Raw genomic sequence first — 18,830 nt, 5'->3', positions numbered from 1 at the left:
CGGTCAGCGGGTGGTGAGCAATTGCATTGTGCATCACTTGTTTCTTACACATTATTATTATTAATACTATTATCATTATCACTATTATCATTATTGTTATTATTATTTTCCTGTCTTAATAAACTGTCTTTATCTCAACTCACAGGCTTCACTTTCCCGTTTCTCTCCCCCATCCCAGAGAGGGAGGGGGGAGGGTGAGCGAACAGCTGTGTGGTGTTTAGCTGCCAGCCGGGTTAAACCACAACAGTCCTTTTGGCGCCCAACGTGGGGCTCGAAGGGTTGAGATATAGACAGATTTGACCTGAGTGTATTAAACTAAAATTGGTATAAGTATTGGACCTGCTTAATAGTTGCTAGTCACGATGGTGATTGCCTTACTCTCCAGTCTGCTGTGCCTGTTTTCCAAACTGAGTTTTATAGCGCGTTACTTTCTGTATGTGCTCCCTGTTGCACTGTTTATCCTTTCCGGGCCCTGGTTTAAGATTGTTATGGTACTGTGCGGTGTAACAATGGCTTATGAAATGATGAAATATCTGGTCACGACTCTAACCTGGTATTTGTACTCAGCACTGACGTCGACTCTATACTTTGGAAACCATATCTCGGAAACTATTAGCAATTACACCTATTGCCTGTTTTCGTTAGGGAGCCAATCTGTGAAGGGGACAGGGGAAGACATGTTTCCCTACCTGTTCACTCTCCCTTTCTCCTTCACCACCCTCTTATCCCCCGAGCTAGTTACGGTGGTTCTCCGAGATGTTGAATATCCTTGGGATACTCAGACCAGCCTGCTCTTGTTGTTATGTCTCCTGAATGCGCTTCAGGTTTTGTTGAGGGTTAAACAACTACTTAGGAATCTCATCCGGAGATCTGTCTTGAGGCGGGATAGTTGCGAGTGGCAGGGAGTGTGGGAGGATATGGGCAGGTTTCTAGAGCAGTGGTCACCTCCAGTGTTTTGGACATTCACCCCTGAACAACTGCAAAATGCTAAAAAGCTGGCAGAATGTTGAAAAAAAGGTGTCATGACTCTGGCAGTTCCAAAGTGACACAAATCACTGTAGCGTGCTGGGGTCTGGCTTGTGCCTATCGAGCTGCAATTGATGCTACTATCGCTCCAGTTCCAGCTCCTGCAGCCACTCCAGCTCCAGCTCCCGCAGCCACTCCAGACCCTGCAGCAGCTCCAGCTCCTGCAGCTGCTCCCACTTCTGTGGCTGGGTCAGAGAAAGGAGCTGTAGCAGTGCAAGTTGACCCCACAGAGGGTATTCCAACCCCTGTGGCAGACCCTGTGGCTGGGTCAGAGAAACGAGCTGTAGCAGTGCAAGTTGCCCCCGCAGAGGGTATTCCAACCCCTGTGGCAGACCCTGTGGCTGGGTCAGAGAAACGAGCTGTAGCAGTGCAAGTTGACCCCGCAGAGGGTATTCCAACCCCTGTGGCAGACCCTGTGGCTGGGTCAGAGAAACGAGCTGTAGCAGTGCAAGTTGCCCCTGTAGACAAGGTGAAAAAATGGTATAGAGGCTCAGGTCATTTAGAACGCAGACAGTCTTCTGCGAAGTCTGGGCATAGTGAAGACGAGGCTGGGCCATCAAAGGTGCAGGAGACTGAAGATGAGGATGGGGATGTCAAAAAATCAACAGTAACTACCCGGACTCTATACCAGCGTGAGCTACGAGATATGCGAAAAGATTTTGGTCGCTGTATAGGTGAGCAGCTTGTCACCTGGCTGCTCCGGTGCTGGGACACCGGAGCCAATTATGTGGAACTAGAGGGCAAGGAAGCCAGGCGGCTGGGATCCCTTGCTAGGGACGCATGCATTGACAAAGCAATTGGAGATGGAGCACGATCTCGCAGCCTCTGGAGGCGTCTCCTGTCAGCTGTGCAGGGAAGGTATCCCTTCAAGGAAGAACTTGTATGTCTACCAGGCAAATGGACCACCATGGAGAAGGGAATTCAGTACCTGAGGGAATTGGCCGTACGGGAAGTAATTTATAAGGACCTAGACGACGCACAAACATCCGCAGATCCAGATGCAGTCCGGTGTACACTACCCATGTGGCGGAAGTTTGTACAGAGTGCACCATCATCATATGCCAGCTCATTGGCAATACTAGCCTGGAAAGCGGAGGAGAATCCCACAGTGAATGAAGTGACTAAAATACTCCGGCAGTACGAAGGAAATCTCTCCTCTTCCCTACAGGCCTGTGTCTCAGCTGTGGAGAAACTCTCTGAAGAGCTCCACCAACTTAAAGAGAATTTATCTTCCCCTCCACCTGAACGAACCAGTGTCCACCAGCTAAAAGAGAATACTTTGGAGAAACTTTCTGAAAAGATCCACCAACTTGAAGAGAGATTATTTTCCTCCCCACCTGTACAAACCAGTGTCTCAACTATTAGGGGTAAACGTTCATCTGTGCAAGGAAGACAATATGGTGGGCACACACACCGCGCCACCCTGTGGTTTTACCTACGTGACCATGGAGAGGACATGAGAAAATGGGATGGAAAATCTACTGCGACCCTAGAGGCACGGGTACGTGAATTGCAAAGGAAAACAATTGGGAAAAAGGAGTTCTCTGAAAAGTTTGCTGCTCCAACTTCCAGCAGGCAGTCCTTTAAACACAGAAACAAAGATTCTGACCAGAACTAGAGGGGCCCTGCCTCCAGCCAGGGGGAGGAAAGGGACAATCGAGTTTATTGGACTGTGTGGATTCGATGGCCTGGCACGTCAGATGCACAGAAGTATAAGGCTTTGGTAGACACCGGTGCACAATGTACTCTAATGCCATCAAGCTATAAAGGGCCAGAGCCCATCTGTATTTATGGTGTGACGGGGGGATCCCAGCAGTTAACTGTATTGGAGGCTGAAGTGAGTCTAACCGGGAATGAGTGGCAAAAGCACCGTATTGTGACTGGCCCGGATGCTCCGTGAATCCTTGGCATAGATTATCTTAGAAGAGGATATTTCAAGGACCCAAAAGGGTTCCGCTGGGCTTTTGGCATAGCTGCTTTGGAGACAGAGGACATTAAACAGTTGTCTACCTTGCCTGGTCTCTCAGAGGACCCTTCTGTTGTGGGGTTGCTGAGGGTTGAAGAACAGCAAGTGCCGATCGCTACCACAACTGTGCACCGGCGGCAATATCGCACCAACCGAGACTCCCTGAGTCCCATCCATAAGCTAGTTCGTCGACTGGAGAGCCAAGGAGTGATCAGCAAGACTCATTCACCTTTTAATAGTCCCATATGGCCAGTGCGAAAGTCTAATGGTGAGTGGAGACTAACAGTGGACTATCGTGGCCTGAACGAAGTCACGCCACCACTGAGTGCTGCAGTGCCGGACATGCTAGAACTCCAGTATGAACTGGAATCAAAGGCAGCCAAGTGGTATGCCACAATTGATATCGCTAATGCATTTTTCTCCATCCCTCTAGCAGCACAGTGCAGGCCACAGTTTGCTTTCACTTGGAGGGGAGTCCAATATACTTGGAATCGGCTGCCCCAGGGGTGGAAACACAGCCCTACCATTTGCCATGGACTGATCCAGTCTGCGCTGGAGCAGGGAGAAGCTCCTGAACACCTGCAGTACATCGATGACATCATTGTGTGGGGTGACACTGCAGAAGAAGTTTTCGAGAAAGGGAAGAAAATAGTCCAAATCCTTCTGAAGGCCGGTTTTGCCATAAAACAGAATAAAGTTAAAGGACCTGCATGAGAGATCCAGTTTTTAGGAATAAAATGGCAAGATGGACGTCGTCAAATCCCAATGGATGTGATCAACAAAATAACAGCTATGTCTCCACCAACTAGCAAAAAAGAAACACAAACTTTCCTAGGTGTCGTGGGGTTTTGGAGAATGCATATTCCAAATTACAGTCTGATTGTAAACCCGCTCTACCAAGTAACCCGTAAGAAGAATGCTTTTGAATGGGGCCCTGAGCAACGACAAGCCTTTGAACAAATTAAGCAGGAAATAGTTCATGCAGTAGCCCTCGGGCCAGTCCAAACAGGACCAGATGTAAAGAATGTGCTCTACACCGCAGCCGGGGAGAATGGTCCCACCTGGAGCCTCTGGCAGAAAGAACCTGGGGAAAGTCGAGGTCGACCCCTGGGGTTTTGGAGTCCGGGATACAGAGGATCTGAGGCCCCCTATACTCCAACCGAAAAGGAGATATTGGCAGCATATGAAGGAGTTCGATCTGCTTCGGAAGTGGTCGGTACTGAAGCGCAGCTCCTCCTGGCACCCCGACTGCCGGTACTAGGCTGGATGTTCAAAGGAAGGGTCCCCTCTACACATCATGCAACTGATGCTACATGGAGCAAGTGGGTTGCACTGATTACTCAGCGGGCTCGAATAGGAAACCCCAGTCGCCCAGGAATCTTGGAGGTGATTATGGACTGGCCAGAAGGCAAATACTTTGGGATATCATCAGAGGAGGAGGTGGTTCGTGCTGAAGAAGCCCCACTGTACAACAAGCTACCGGAAAATGAGAAGAAATATGCCTTGTTCACTGATGGGTCCTGTCGTATTGTGGGAAAGCATCGGAGATGGAAAGCTGCTGTATGGAGTCCTACACGACGAGTTGCAGAAGCTGCTGAGGGAGAAGGTGAATCGAGTCAGTTTGCAGAAGTAAAAGCCATTCAGCTGGCTTTAGATATTGCTGAACGAGAAAAGTGGCCAGTTCTCTATCTCTATACTGATTCATGGATGGTAGCAAATGCCCTGTGGGGGTGGTTACAGCAATGGAAGCAGAACAACTGGCAGCGCAGGGGCAAGCCCATCTGGGCTGCGGCATTGTGGCAAGATATTGCTGCCCGGGTAGAGAACCTGGTTGTAAAGGTACGCCATGTAGATGCTCATGTGCCCAAGAATCGGGCTACTGAAGAACATCAAAACAACCAGCAGGTGGATCAGGCTGCTAAGATTGAAGTGGCTCAGGTGGACCTGGACTGGCAACATAAAGGTGAATTATTTATAGCCCGATGGGCCCATGACACCTCAGGCCATCAAGGTAGAGATGCAACCTACAGATGGGCTCGTGATCGAGGGGTGGACCTGACCATGGACACTATAGCACAGGTTATTCATGATTGTGAAACATGTGCTGCAATCAAGCAAGCCAAACGGTCCAAGCCTCTTTGGTATGGAGGACGATGGCTGAAATATAAATATGGAGAGGCCTGGCAGATTGATTACATCACACTCCCTCAAACCCGCAACGGCAAGCGCCACGTACTTACAATGGTGGCAGCAACCACCGGATGGCTGGAAACATATCCTGTGCCCCATGCCACCGCCCGGAACACTCTCCTGGGCCTTGAAAAGCAAGTCCTATGGCGACATGGCACCCCAGAGAGAATTGAGTCAGACAACGGGACTCATTTCCGAAACAACCTTATAGACACTTGGGCCAAAGAACATGGTATTGAGTGGGTGTATCACATCCCCTATCATGCACCAGCCTCTGGAAAAGTTGAATGATACAATGCACTGTTAAAGACTACACTGAAAGCAATGGGTGCTGGGACATTCAAAAATTGGGATACACATTTGTCAAAGGCCACCTGGTTAGTCAATACTAGGGGAGCTGCCAACCGAGCTGGACCTGCCCAATCAAACTTGTTACGCACTGTAGAAGGGGATAAAGTTCCTGTAGTGCACGTAAGAAACATGCTGGGTAAAACAGTCTGGGCTACTCCTGCCTCAGGAAAAGGCAAACCCATTCGTGGGATTGCTTTTGCTCAGGGACCTGGATGCACTTGGTGGGTAATGCAAAAGAATGGGGAGGTCCAGTGTGTACCTCAAGGGGATTTGATACTGGGTGAGAATAGCCCATGAGTTGAATTGTAGTATGTTAATTATTATATAATACTGTATGTCATCACTACCATGACTGCTATATATCATAGATGAAGATGGTGATTAATTACAAGGTATTGGAAAGACTGTAACCTGAGCATGACATAAAATGTTATGGAATAAGGGGTGGATATCTGTCCTGGTTCCAGTTAGGACAGAGTTAATTTTCCTCCTAGTAGCTGGTAGGGTGCTCTCTTTTGGATTAGGATGAGAAGAGCGCTGATAACATGCCAATGTTTTAATTGTTGCAGAGCAGTGCTTACACCAGGCCAAGGACTTCTCAGCTTCTCGCTCTGTCCTGCCAGCAGGCAGGCTGGGGGTGCGACAGGAGCTGGGAGGGGACAGACCCAGGACAGCTGACCCCAACTGGCCAAAGGGGTATTCCATACCATCTGACGTCATGCTAAACAATATATAGGGGTGGCTAGCCGGGCTGGGGGGCTGGCTGCTCAGGGATAGGCTGGGCATTGGTCAACGGGTGGTGAGCAATTGCGTTGTGCATCACTTGTTTTGTACACATTATTATTATTAATGCTATTATTATTATTATTATTATTATTATTATTATTATTTTCCTGTCTTAATACACTGTCTTTATCTAAACTCACCGGCTTCACTTTTCCGTTTCTCTCCCCTATCCCAGAGAGGGAGGGGGGAGGGTGAGCGAACGGCTGTGTGGTGTTTAGCTGTCGGCCGGGTTAAACCATAACAAGCATAATTTGGTGGAGGTGCAGAGCTGATGGGCACATTTTGGAGGATGCTCCTAAAGACCTTTATGCCCTTTTCCCTCCTGACAGCAATGTCACTTCCTTCTCAAGAGTAGAGTCGGCAACAGAAGTGAGGCAGATACTCTGGGATCATGAATGTCATCAGAAAGCTGATCCCAATAAGATATGGGGAGGTCAGGAGCAGCCTGGACAAGAGAGATGTGAGATTTTGGGGTGGGAAGAAGAGCTTGGCCAGCAGAAACTTATGATTTCGTAGAGGTAAGAGGGTTCATGTAATGTAGATGCTGCGGTAACACTGACTTAAAACAGCTATATACAGTCCTTACCTTACTTGAACGAGGAATTTTAATCCCTAAACCCAAATGTTACTACAACACTCTGAAAGGAATCCATTTTCTTGCTTGCTAACCCTAATGTCTTCCCTTAACACTAAAATTAAAATGGTATCTTTAAACCTAGACTTCTTGGCAGGCCTAAAACACCCCTAAACCACAGAGCTAGTCCATACCTTAACCACAGACCTGACACCACAAGCAGAACACCAAACACTCCCACTAAAACTTTGCTTAATCTCTAACCCAGAAAGTGAAAAACAGGTACCGAGGGGGCTCTGGAGGTCAGCTAAGACTCCCCTAGGTGAGCTCTGCCTCAGGAGGAATGTGACTGGGGCAGTGACTGGGAGGTCACTTCTGTCTCTGCAGCTGATAGGGCAGCAGCAGGAACGTGTCACGCAAAGGGACTGTGAGGTCCCTTGTGTCTGGAGGTGGCAGGTCAGCCTTGGCTTCTCCCTGGGATGGGCACTTTGGGGCTGACATCTGCCAGTGGCCCTGCTAGGCCAGCAGAAGGCCCCTGCTTGGCATGCTGCCTGTGGGATCCCCTCTGCCTCCATCCCCAGGAGGACCCAGACAGAAAGAAGGCCCGCAGAGGGCTTGTCCTGTCCCTTCTGCTTGAGTCCAGGACTGGACAGCAGGAGGCACAAGGCTTGGCTGTGTCTAGCCAAGAAGCTGCAAGGCCAGCAGCAGGCCCAGGCCTTGGGAGATGCTGGTGAGGTGACTTCTGTCTGTTTGGCTGACAGGCCACAAGGAGCCTGATGGGTTGGGATGCCTACTTCAGGAGTGGTTTCCACCCTGATGGAGCTCTCTTTGGTAGTAGGAAAGAGCAGAAGAGGAAAAACTGCCACTAAGTGCACCTTGGAAAGCTTTAATTGGCTACGAGGAGGAAGAAATATTCCTCAAATGGTAGTGCTGTGGTGCCATAGGTCACTGAAAGAGTGTCTCTGATCACACGATGGTTTTATGTTTCAAGGAACAGCTGGTGAGTGTTGATGAGACACTGGAGGAATAATGGAAATGCAGGGATGAGAGCAAGGTGGTGGACAGAGATGGGTGTCTGCAGACTTCAAGGAAATAGGGCAAAGTGTGGGACAGCATAGGAAAGCCTGCAGAGGAGAAGGCAGAGGGTGCTGGCAAGAATGGAAGGCCCCAACAGCCCTGACCTTTTTGTCCTTTTGTCTACAGCTTCTGAGGAGACGAGATACAGTCATTGCAATGGGGCCTCACTGCTTCCTTGATACCCTGTGCAGGGGTGGGGAGGTGTCCTAATGAAGTTCTTCTCGTGGCATCACACTGCCCACCACATCATACAGACCCCAAGAAGAGCCCTGAGCCAGACGGGGGGGTGCAGGATCTCCCCTCCCAGGGGCTGGGGTCAGGCCTTGGCCCTTCTGCTTCACCAAAACCAACCAAGACTTTTCTCAGCACAGCGCTTTGCCTGTCTGCAATCATGGCCTCCAATTATGTGCCCTAACAAGTCCCTGGGGAGGCTTTGTTAGGAACAGCCCTCACTGGGGCCCATTAATACTCCAAGTCACTTCAACTTTTCCTTCTGACTTTACCTTCTCAAGCAGTTACATCATTCTCCTCTCAGTACCTGAGCTTCATAGACTCAGCAGCAAAATACACCATGGAACTCACTAAAAGAGAGAAAGTCCTAAGCAGCTATATCTAGCTCGCTTCATATGCTAATTATCTTATCAGTCCTTCTGCGCTTGCTTACTACTCTCTGATGGTCGTCTGGGTGGTCGTCGGGATGAAGTAAGATGTCTTCATCAGAACTGAACTTTTTAATCTTTCCTTCTCACGCATGCTCTCTGAGCCCTCGGTCTCAGTCCAAACCGCAAGGTTGGTTTGATCCAGTTCCCAGTGTCCAAGAAGCTCCAGTTACCTAGATGTCTTGCAAATTGAGCATTCTTTTAATCCTCCTTACTCCTCATCATGAATCGGTGCATTCTCTCATGCTACACTTGCACATATATTTTGTATCTTACAAGTGCGGCCCCGGAACAGTACATCGCAAATGTAACATATTAAGCAATATTGTATTATTTCATCTTCTATTACTAACAAGCCCAGCACAGGAAACCCCTTCAAAGACAACACCCTAGTTCAGTGTGTTCCTGGGACTGACCTAAATCTGAAATGGCCATTGGAAACCCAAGATACTCTCCCTTATTCCTACGAGACACTTGAACATCCGTTTACCTTCCTGGGTCATCTTTAGCAAATTCTGACTGAAAAAATCAAGTATAGCATGCTTCAAATGGCTGAGCCAGAACCCATCAGCTTGCCCCACTTTGGGGAATCATCCCCTTCCAACTAGGGATATGAAAGTGAAAAATGTGAAATGACCCGTCAGGGCAATGCGCAGAGTAAGGGAAAGTCACACATATTGTGCTGGATTGTCAGAAGGCAAAAAGCACTGCATTGTGCCTCAGAGTAATCAAAGAGACTTAACGCAGTTCATCTGTGAGATAAAGCAGAGTGAAGGACGTTGAGTGGTGTCCCAACATGAAGAAGGATGTACATCACTGCTGAAGGAGCTGTCTTTTTGTGCCATCACCAATGCAAATTACACAAGAACTACATCAAATAAAGGTAAGCTGTCCCACCCTGGCCCTGTCACACCACGGGGCAGCGGAGGGACCTTTCTCACTTTCAGCCTCTTTTTCAGAGAGGCTTTGCCCTCTCCCTGCTCACCACGGGGCAGAGCCTGGCCCTGAATGCTCCGTGAACGCCGTGCAGGTCGTGGCAGGCTGCGGTGAGGGGACGAATGCCCTGGGCCCCCTTCCTGCTCTGCCCAGGCCAGCAAGGGCCCCGAGCAGCCTCGTGTCCCCTGCCCCTGCAGCTCGGGGCTCCCTTCCCCAGCCCTGGCTCTGCAGCACCAAGCCCTGCTGGGAGCCCTCCCCTGCATGCTGCCACCGCTCCCTGACGCTGCTGGTGCCCTCTGCCGGGCACTGCCCAGCCCAGCCCAGCCCCTGCCCACCTCTCCCCACCTCACGGACCTCTCCCCAGCCCAGCAGCCCAGGCTGGGCTGGCCCCAGGCCAGTGCCCACCGCAGCCTGCTGCAGGGCTCTGGGCACGGGCAGCACAGCCCCAGCCCCTCGCAAGGCACCGCAGCTGCTGGCACAAAGGCGGCTCTGGGCCTCCCCAGCAGCCCCCGCGCTGGGGCCAGCCACGGCTCAGGAGATGGAGGGCCGTGAAGCTGCAGGAGCCCTGCTCTCCTGCCTGGGACATCCCCAGCACAGAGTGCCTGTGCCCCGCAGGGCCAGCCCCGCTCCCCAGGCCAGCACAAGAGGCCTGGCCCAGGCACAGAGCACCTCCAGATTCCTCTCCAGGGTGCCATTGGCCATCAGACCCAGTACCACTGGGACAGTACCAGGCCACTCAAGGCCAGTTACTGTTTTCTGAGCCATGCACAGCAAAGAAGGACGCTCCCAGTGCAGCCCTTGGTCCTTCACTGGTCACTCTGGGGTTCTGATCCATTGTGAGGCCCAGAAAAGCAAGAGGTCTGTTCAGGAAGCAGCTCCTTGGGTGTATTCCTGAAACCAGGGTTGCAAGAGGCGTGCAGAGACAATGAAGAGATGCCAATGTAGAGATAACAGGACTGTCACCAACATACATGAGATCTCAGGGCTTATCCAAATACAAGAAGCACAATGTGGAAGCCAGAAGAGAGCAGCAGTGAAAAGGCCACGTCCTGCTGCTGGCCATGGCCATGGCTCCAGGGAAGCAGCAGCCCCGGCCCGAAGGCAGCAGAGAGGCAGAGCCCAGCGGGCAGTGAGGGGCAGCCGCGAGGGCCAGCGGGGCTGCTCCTCCCTGTGGCAGCTGGGCTCTGGGCCCTGAGCCCGTCCTGCGTGCTGGGGCTGCTCCCCCAGCTGCACAGGAGATGGGAAGAGACGGCAGCTGATAACAATGAATTTCTCCAGTTTTCTTTACTGTATTTATCTACACGTGAAGCCCAGTTTTATAAGTACATTAGACTATTCGGTTAAAGTAAGTTAGAAAATATAACGGGCAGAATGATAAGAATAACATTATTTAAACGAAAACCACAACTTGGAGAAAATATTCATAAAGACAAATAATAAAAAAAAATATTTTCCTGTTTCTGAAATAAACCTGGAAATCAAGTGAACATTAATGGTTCACAAAAGCATATGTGCAAAGAGTTTCTTCACTGCCTCCTTGAGGTCCTGGTTCCTCATGCTGTAGATGAGGGGGTTCAGTGCTGGAGGCACCACCGAGTACAGAAATGACACCACCATGTCCAAGGATGGGGAGGAGATGAATGGGGGCTTCAGGTGGGCAAACATGGCAGTGCTGACAAACAGGGAGACCACGGCCAGGTGAGGGAGGCACGTGGAAAAGGCTTTGTGCCGGCCCTGCTCAGAGGGCATCCTCAGAACAGCCCTGAAGATCAGCACATAGGAAAAAAAAATGAAAACAAAACAGCCAAATGCTAAACATGCACTAACCACCAGAAGTCTAACTTCCTTTAGGTAGTCTGAACCTGAGCAGGAGAGCTTGAGGATCTGGGGGATTTCACAGAAGAACTGGTCCACAGCATTGCCTTGGCAGAGGGGCAGGGAAAATGTAGTGGCTGTGTGCAGGACAGCATGGAGAAAGCCACTGCCCCAGGCAGCTGCTGCCATCTGGGCACAAGCTCTGCTGCCCACGAGGCTCCCGTAGTGCAGGGGCTTGCAGATGGCAACGTAGCGGTCGTAGGACATGACAGTAAGAGTAAAATATTCTGCTGCTATAAAGAAGAGAAAGAAAAAGACCTGTGCAGCACAGCCTTGATAGGAGATGGCCCTGGTGTCCCAGAGGACATTGGCCATGGCTTTGGGGAGAGTGGTGGAGATGCAGCCCAGGTCGAGGAGGGTGAGGTTGAGGAGGAAGAAGTCCATGGGGGTGTGGAGGCGGTGGTCGCAGGCTACGGCGGTGAGGATGAGGCCGTTGCCCAGGAGGGCAGCCAGGTAGATGCCCAGGAAGAGCCCGAAGTGCAGGAGCTGCAGTTCCCGCGTGTCTGCGAATGCCAGCAGGAGGAACTCACTGATGGCACTTCTATTGGACATCTGCTTGTTTTGGGATGTGGTCCTGCACAAGGAAGAGAAAGAACAGTAATAATGTACAACAGACTTACCAGAAGAAAACTCATCCCATTTCTCATTTAATATTGCCAAAAACATTCTCCACTTCCAGGAAGACATTTGGCGGGTCCCTTTCATAAGTTCTTCCTGATGCTGCCTGAGGGTATCCCTGGGAGCAGGGGACTCCTCTGTGGGCAATGGAAGAGTCAGTTATGCCCTATAGGCAGAGGTAAAGAGGAACATGGGGTTATCTCAGATTCACTTCAGGCCTGATATCAAAGAACTTTGCCCCAGTGTTGCTCCCAGGTCAGCCAACTGCAGAGCAGATACATATATATATGGATTTTTTTTTTCATTTTCCTTTCATGGGGTCATATTGTGTCTTGTTGCTACCCCACAACACCTGATGAGTTTTTCTAAAACAGAAATCCTGGGCATTTCTCCTGCACTTGAAGGGAAACTTTGTGGATCCTCAGAGAAAAAGGGACTGGCCATATAGTGCAGAGTGTCCTTTAGTGAGGACAGGCAATCTGTCCATCAGTGCTGGTCTCAGCTGCCCTGTGAGAGCTGCAGGAAAGCTGTACTCAGTTGTTCATCTGAAAAGAACCAGGACACTGCTGAGAGCAGAGGAATCCAGGCTCCAAGTGCCCATCTCCAGACCCCTCACCCTGTCCCTGTACTCCCCTTCCCCCAAGCACCCCGAGGGCTCACTCCATGGGCACGTGAAACCCCCATCCCCAGGCAGCCTGGGAACAAGAGCAGCAGCAGCACGGCCAGGTGGAGAAGCCAGGAGGAATGGCAGCGTGCTGCTGCCAGGGGAGGCAAGGCCAGGGAGGGACAGACGGACACTCAGCACACCCTCCTGTGCTGCAGCACTGCCTGCAGAGGAGGCAGCTCCTGCTGGGGACAGCGGGGGCTTGAGGGCAGAGGCTGTGCTGGTGGCACAGGAGAGCAGGGGGTGTCCCAGGGAAGGCGCCTGCCCTGCAGGGGATGGCTGGGAGGTGCCTGAGCCCTCCCTCGCACAGCATTTCTGGCAGCAGCTCCCTCTCACCGCCTGCCCATGTCCCTGCTGCCTGCCCGTGTCCCTGCTGGGAGCCGCTTCTGTGTTCCCACGTCTCCTCCCTGTCCATGCTCACAGACCCCATCCCACAAGCTGTGCGCTCAGATTCACTCAGATTCCCTTCCAGAACAGGAGTCTGAAAGCACAGAATCCAATAAAAGGTCTTTCCCTTTCAGATAAACCAAGCCTCAGTCTTCCTCTGGAAATTTCCTCTTGTAAATGCCATTCTCTACACCATGTTCTACACTTTGCTGGAGAAATAGAGAGACAACTATCCCAACAAATGCTGTCAGGCATCGGATGTGCCAGCTGTAGAACACCCCTCTGGCAACCCCACCTGCATGGCCCTGCTGCCAGAGACTCACGGTGCCAAGAGCCTGCACATCTGTCCTGCCACACGCTGCCCTCTGTTGCTGCGCTCCTCACTGCCTCCAAGCCGTCTCTCCTTCTCTCCTCTCCCCGTGCCAGCTGCGGTCAGAGCCCCCAGCCCTGCTGCGCTGTGCAGAGGAGCTGCTCCTGGGCACAGCTGTCTCTCTGCACCAGGGCCCTCTTGCCACGAGCTCTCTCTGTCCCACGAGCCCGGCCCAGCTCAGCACCAGACGCCCAGCCCAAGGCATTGGAATCCCCCCTCGGGGGGCTTTGCTGAGGAGCCCACGAACCTCAGGCACTGAGAGACAATTGAAGCCATCTCTCAACAAGTCCAAGTCAGAGGCAAGTTTCCTGCAGTGTCCCCCTGAGGGCCAGCACTGACACAGCCTCCCTTGGAGCTCGTTAGAGCAGAGCATTGGAGGCAGTGAGGACAAGGAGACAAAGGCAATGTGAAGGTGACCCTGATGTGTAGGAAATCTGGATGAGTTTCACCAAGCACAAGGGTCTGTCCTTGACCCCTGGAACCCTGGAAGAGAGACCTGTTCCTGTCACACCTTGCTCAGGGCTCTTCGTGGGGCAGGAGGAGATGGGGATGTGCATGGCCAAGTGCAGGAGAATGGTACGAGCCCTGCCTGGTTCATGGCTGGGGGCGAGGAGGCAATGAGGCCCTGGTGATTTACCGATAAGCTGTCTCCTCCTAGGCCTCAGTGGCAGAGACAACAGCCAGAGCCATGGACACAAAGCCCTGGGTCCTGTTGGGACTCTCAGCCTTGTCACAGCCCTTGCTGCTCTCCACACTAGGCTGTCCTAGGGATTTCCAGACCTGTACCTGTTTTCCTGCTGGCTGCAGACCCTTGTCCATGTGGTATCTCACAGGATCTGAGCTGAGTCTGATAACTCAGATTTTCTTGGTGGCCATGCTCCTCGTAAGGCAGCTCTGTAGGAAGCTGGCCTGGTTCCTGGGGAGCAGCACCACTGCTCGTATGGCATCCCTCGTGGTGCCCAGGCCCTCCTCCTCCTGGGCACTGCTCACTCAGCAGGGTCCCAGCCTGCCCTGATGTGTGGGGTTATTGTTCTTCTGGTGCAGGACTGGGCTCTTCTCCTTGTAAATGCCACGATGTTTCCGTAGGCAAAATCCTGCAGTTTCTCAGGGTTCTCCCACATGGATGCTGCATTCTGTCAGCTGTTAACATCTGCAGGCAGACAGTTCAACCTTCGTGTGATTGTGCTTTCTCTGACAAGACAGCGGCATGAGGAGCTGCAGGAAGGTTTGGATAACACAGGAGTAACCAGCTGAATGGAATCGCAGCACAGAGTCACAGAAGGGCAGGGGATGGAAGGCTGCCAGGTTCCACCTCCTCTGTGCTTCCTTCTCATGCATGCTGTCAGTTTGTCTGGAGCTGTGTCCGGAATGTAATGGGACTGTGCAGGTCAAAGATAGAAGGGCCAAAGCGCTGGTAGAGCTTGTCCTGGTTCCAGTTAGGACAGAGTTAATTTTTCCTCCTAGTAGCTGGTAGGGTGCTATGTTTTGGATTAGGATGAGAAGAGCGCTGATAACATGCTTATGTTTTAATTGTTGCAGAGCAGTGTTTACACCAGGCCAAGGACTTTTCGGCTTCTCGCTCTGTCCTGCCAGCGAGCAGGCTGGGGGTGCAGCAGGAGCTGGGAGGGGACAGACCCAGGACAGCTGACCCAACCTGGCCAAAGGGGTATTCCATACCATCTGACGTCATGCTAAACAATATATAGGGGTGGCTGGCCGGGGTGGGGGGCCGGCTGCTCGGGGATAGGCTGGGCATCGGTCAGCGGGTGGTGAGCAATTGCATTGTGCATCACTTGTTTTCTTACACATTATTATTATTAATACTATTATCATTATCACTATTATTATTATTATTGTTATTATTATATTCCTGTCTTAATAAACTGTCTTTATCTCAACTCACCGGCTTCACTTTCCCGTTTCTCTCCCCCATCCCAGAGAGGGAGGGGGGAGGGTGAGCGAACGGCTGTGTGGTGTTTAGCTGCCAGCCGGGTTAAACCACCACAGAGCTCAATCTGTCTACTACTGTCAAAGACAATAAAAACCGTTTATATAAACACTTTAATAAAGGAGGACTAAGAAGACTCATCATCCTTTAATGGATGTGGGGGTAAACCTGGTGACAAGAGATGAGGTAAAGGCTGAGGCACTTAATGTCTTCTTTGCCTCAGGCTCTAGCAGCAAGACCAGTTGTTCCCATGGACTTTTCCTCCTCCTCATGGTGAGTGCCAACATTCCAAAGTGAATTCTGTGGCACTTTTTTCTCTCCTGCTCTTTCCTACTACCAAAGAATGATCCATCAGGGTGGAAACCACTCCTGAAGCAGGCATCCCAACCCATCAGGCTCCTTGTGGCCTGTCAGCCAAGCAGACAGAAGTCACCTCAGCAGCATCTTCCAAGGCCTGGGCCTGCTGCTGGCCTTGCAGCTTCTTGGCTAGACACAGCCAAGCCTTGTGCCTCCTGCTGTCCAGTCCTGGACTCAAGCAGAAGGGACAGGACAACCCCTGTGCGGGCCTTCTTTCTGTCTGGGTCGTCCTGGGGATGGAGGCAGAGGGGATCCCACAGGCAGCATGCCAAGCAGGGGCCTTCTGCTGGCCTAGCAGGGCCACTGGCAGATGTCAGCCCCAAAGTGCCCATCCCAGGGAGAAGCCAAGGCTGACCTGCCACCTCCAGACACAAGGGACCTCACAGTCCCTTTGCGTGACACGTTCCTGCTGCTGCCCTATCAGCTGCAGAGACAGAAGTGACCTCCCAGTCCCTGCCCCAGTCACATTCCTCCTGTTAGTGTTGGGGAGAATTGAATGGATGTTTTATTAATGTCTCTTAGGTGATGGGTCATACAGTATAATTAAGCATTGCCAAATGTACTTACATTATCAATTAATTTATGTATACTGGGAAGTTTAGGGAGTATATTATCAAATACTGGGAAACTTAGGGAGTATACTGAACAGTCAAATGAATCTTTGAAGGGGAACCCTGGGAGGGAACAGGTACAACCTGACCTTGGATAAGGGCCTGGAAGTGCTGAAATGAGTTGAAGCAGAACCAAGGAGCGGAGGGAGCATGCATCGAGTGAGAAAGGTGAAAAGTTTAGCAGAGAGGAAGACTCCTTACTTCATCTGGACGACCACCTGGACGACCACCAGAGAGCACCACGCATGTGCAAATGGGAGGAGAGCTAATTATAATGGAATGCGAGGCTGATGTTGCAACCTGTAATGAATATGTATGCCTTATGTAATGTTGAATGTATAAATAATGGCTGGGAAGTAACGGGACTTGAAGCCAGATTTGGGCACCTGCCCCGGCTTCCAGTGCTGAATAAAGCACCTTCATATAATCACTTGGTGGTTATGTGGTAACTACGCTAACACTCCTGCTGGGGCAGGAGATCCTGAGGCAGAGCTGAGCTCAGCAGATCATTCCCACCCATCTCCTCCTTGTGGCCCACAAGCTGATCAGATCCATGGCCCCTCACACTCATTTCTGAATGCCATGTGACTGCACAGCAACCTCATGGTTCCTGCCCTGCTCCAAGGGGCCAAGCACCTTAAGTTAAGGCTTAGGAGAGGGGTTGAAGGTGAGGAGGTTAATGTACAGGAGGACAGGTTTCGGATGTTAGCTGTTCATGTATGGCATTAGGGACTACCGCGAACCTTTCCGGGTGAGAGCTTAAGCAAATATTGAGTGGGAGGGTTTGGTGTTGGGCTTGGGGTGTCAGGTCTGTGGTTACGGTATGGGCAAGCTCTTTGGTTTAGTGTTTTATTTAGGTCTGCAAGAATACTAGAGTTTATTAGAGCATTTAAATGCTAGTGTTAAGGGCAGGGATCAGGGTGAGCAATAGAGTAAAGGTAATGTAAATGACGTTATGGACTAATTTTGGCTTCAATGGATATTGTGGTCAAAAATTAGAGCAGTGGATTCCTGTCAGGGTTTGGAGTGGCATTTAGATTTTGGAATTAATATTACAGGCTAAAATAGGTTAAGGGCCTCACATGACTGCTTTAAGTCTGCATTATGGTGGGATCGACATTACCTGAGCATTCTTACCTCTCCAAAATCATTAGCTTCTGCTGGCCAAGCTCTTCTTCCCTCCCCCAAATCTCACATCTCTCCTGGCCAGGCTTCTCCTGACTTCCCCATATCAGTCATCTTCTCAGGGGCAGCTTTCTGATGGCTTTCATGAACTCAGAGTGTCTGTCTCACCTCTGTTGGCTACTCTGCTCCTGAGAAAGAATCAGCTTTCAAGCCAGCATGGAGAAGCACACAAAGGCTGTAGGAGCACCCTGGAGAATGTGCCCAACAGCTCTGCCCCACCACAAAAGCAGCCCTGAAGGATGAGTTCAGGCAAATGCTGAAACCTCTGACATGACAACCCGTATTCACGACCTCTTCCACTATGGGGGCTACCATCTACTTAGGAAGAGAGGATCTCACAAACTGTGTGCAGAGCAGACGCATCTGCTGGCCTATCATGGAGACCAGCAGATGTGAGCCTAAAGGCACAGATCCCAGCCAGGAGTCAAGGGATGACCTGTCAGCTGCTTCAGAAAAAAGTCACCTCACCGGCCACTTAACAGCCATTAGCTTCCTACTGGACTTGGAGCTTCTGAGGCACCACTGAGCTCATAATACCACACCTACAAAACACCCCCTTTTTGGCCCAGAATCTGCCCAGGTAGAAGTGATCTGGTTGTGATCCTTCCAGCCCATGGCACAGCTCCTGGGCTCCCAGCCTCTCTGACACACAGGAGCCAGTGCTGTGCCAGTTCTGGGAGGTGCTAGGGTAGGAGGGACCTTGCAGTCAAATCACTCGCCAGACTCCTTGGCTGGGGCTGCTGCGTGCCCTGGGGCTGCAGAGCTCTCCTCTGCCTGCTCACAGCAGATTGAGCCCTTGAGCTGTGGTCAGTCCACCTTGGAGGAGATCCCCCCTTAGGAGGGAAGTGCTGCAGCGCAGGCCGGCTGTGCCACTGCCGTGCCCACTGCCTGTCCCTGCCTGCAGTCCCAGCACAGCCCCACAGCAGCACTGGCACCAAGCTACAGGAGCAGCCGGGCCTGACCCCACCAGCAGGGCTCAGCACCAGAGGGGGGCAGTGGCAAGAGAGCAGCTCGGCATGCCCCAAGCGCTGGTGCTCCCTGGCCGTGCTGCTGGGATGGGACTCTTTTCCTCTGCAGCCCTACACGTGGCACTGCCCCTGCAGACCCAGAGCAGCTCTCAGAGGAAGGAAGTCACACAAGGAAGGCAGTGCAGGCTCCTTTCTTTTATTTCAATTCACAGAGGGCCTGGCTCCTCATATACAGAATCTCTGAGCTATACTCGACAGGTACATACTGTAGAAGAAATGAGA

The 18,830-nt window shown here is 51.5% G+C and overlaps 5 protein-coding genes across 8 annotated transcripts in view; 2 read left to right on the top strand and 3 right to left on the bottom strand.

Annotated features, from left to right (window-relative positions):
• The window catches only part of LOC308186971 (olfactory receptor 14C36-like), a 232,119-nt gene that overhangs the window by 17,774 nt on the left and 195,515 nt on the right, over nt 1-18,830 (top strand). The window lies entirely within an intron of this gene.
• LOC308186973 (olfactory receptor 14C36-like) overlaps nt 1-18,830 on the bottom strand; it is a 152,049-nt gene that overhangs the window by 46,727 nt on the left and 86,492 nt on the right. The window lies entirely within an intron of this gene.
• The window catches only part of LOC308186975 (olfactory receptor 14C36-like), a 131,879-nt gene that overhangs the window by 60,787 nt on the left and 52,262 nt on the right, over nt 1-18,830 (top strand). Inside the window, exon 2 of one of the 2 annotated variants that reach the window (XM_080609134.1) lies at nt 6,580-7,195. The gene's annotated coding sequence lies outside the window, so the exon portion shown is untranslated. Of the gene's footprint in view, nt 1-6,579; nt 7,216-18,830 lie in introns of both variants that reach the window. The other variant, XM_080609133.1, reaches the window with a different exon arrangement.
• LOC308186961 (olfactory receptor 14C36-like) lies at nt 8,886-12,145 on the bottom strand (the record flags this gene model as incomplete). The annotated part of the gene is made up of 1 exon (XM_080609109.1): nt 8,886-12,145. The coding sequence occupies one exon, from the start codon at nt 12,143-12,145 to the stop codon at nt 11,063-11,065; it is 1,083 nt and encodes a 360-aa protein (XP_080465235.1). The 3' UTR covers nt 8,886-11,062.
• Nucleotides 18,708-18,830, bottom strand: part of LOC308186967 (olfactory receptor 14C36-like) — an 86,134-nt gene continuing 86,011 nt past the window's right edge. The window contains exon 2 of the transcript XR_013944405.1: nt 18,708-18,788. The gene's annotated coding sequence lies outside the window, so the exon portion shown is untranslated. The remainder of the gene's footprint in view (nt 18,789-18,830) is intronic.

Source organism: Anser brachyrhynchus, assembly GCF_964034855.1.
Source record: "Anser brachyrhynchus genome assembly, contig: SCAFFOLD_56, whole genome shotgun sequence".
NCBI classification, from domain to species: domain Eukaryota; kingdom Metazoa; phylum Chordata; class Aves; order Anseriformes; family Anatidae; genus Anser; species Anser brachyrhynchus.
This window is presented reverse-complemented; position numbering and strand designations above follow the sequence as displayed.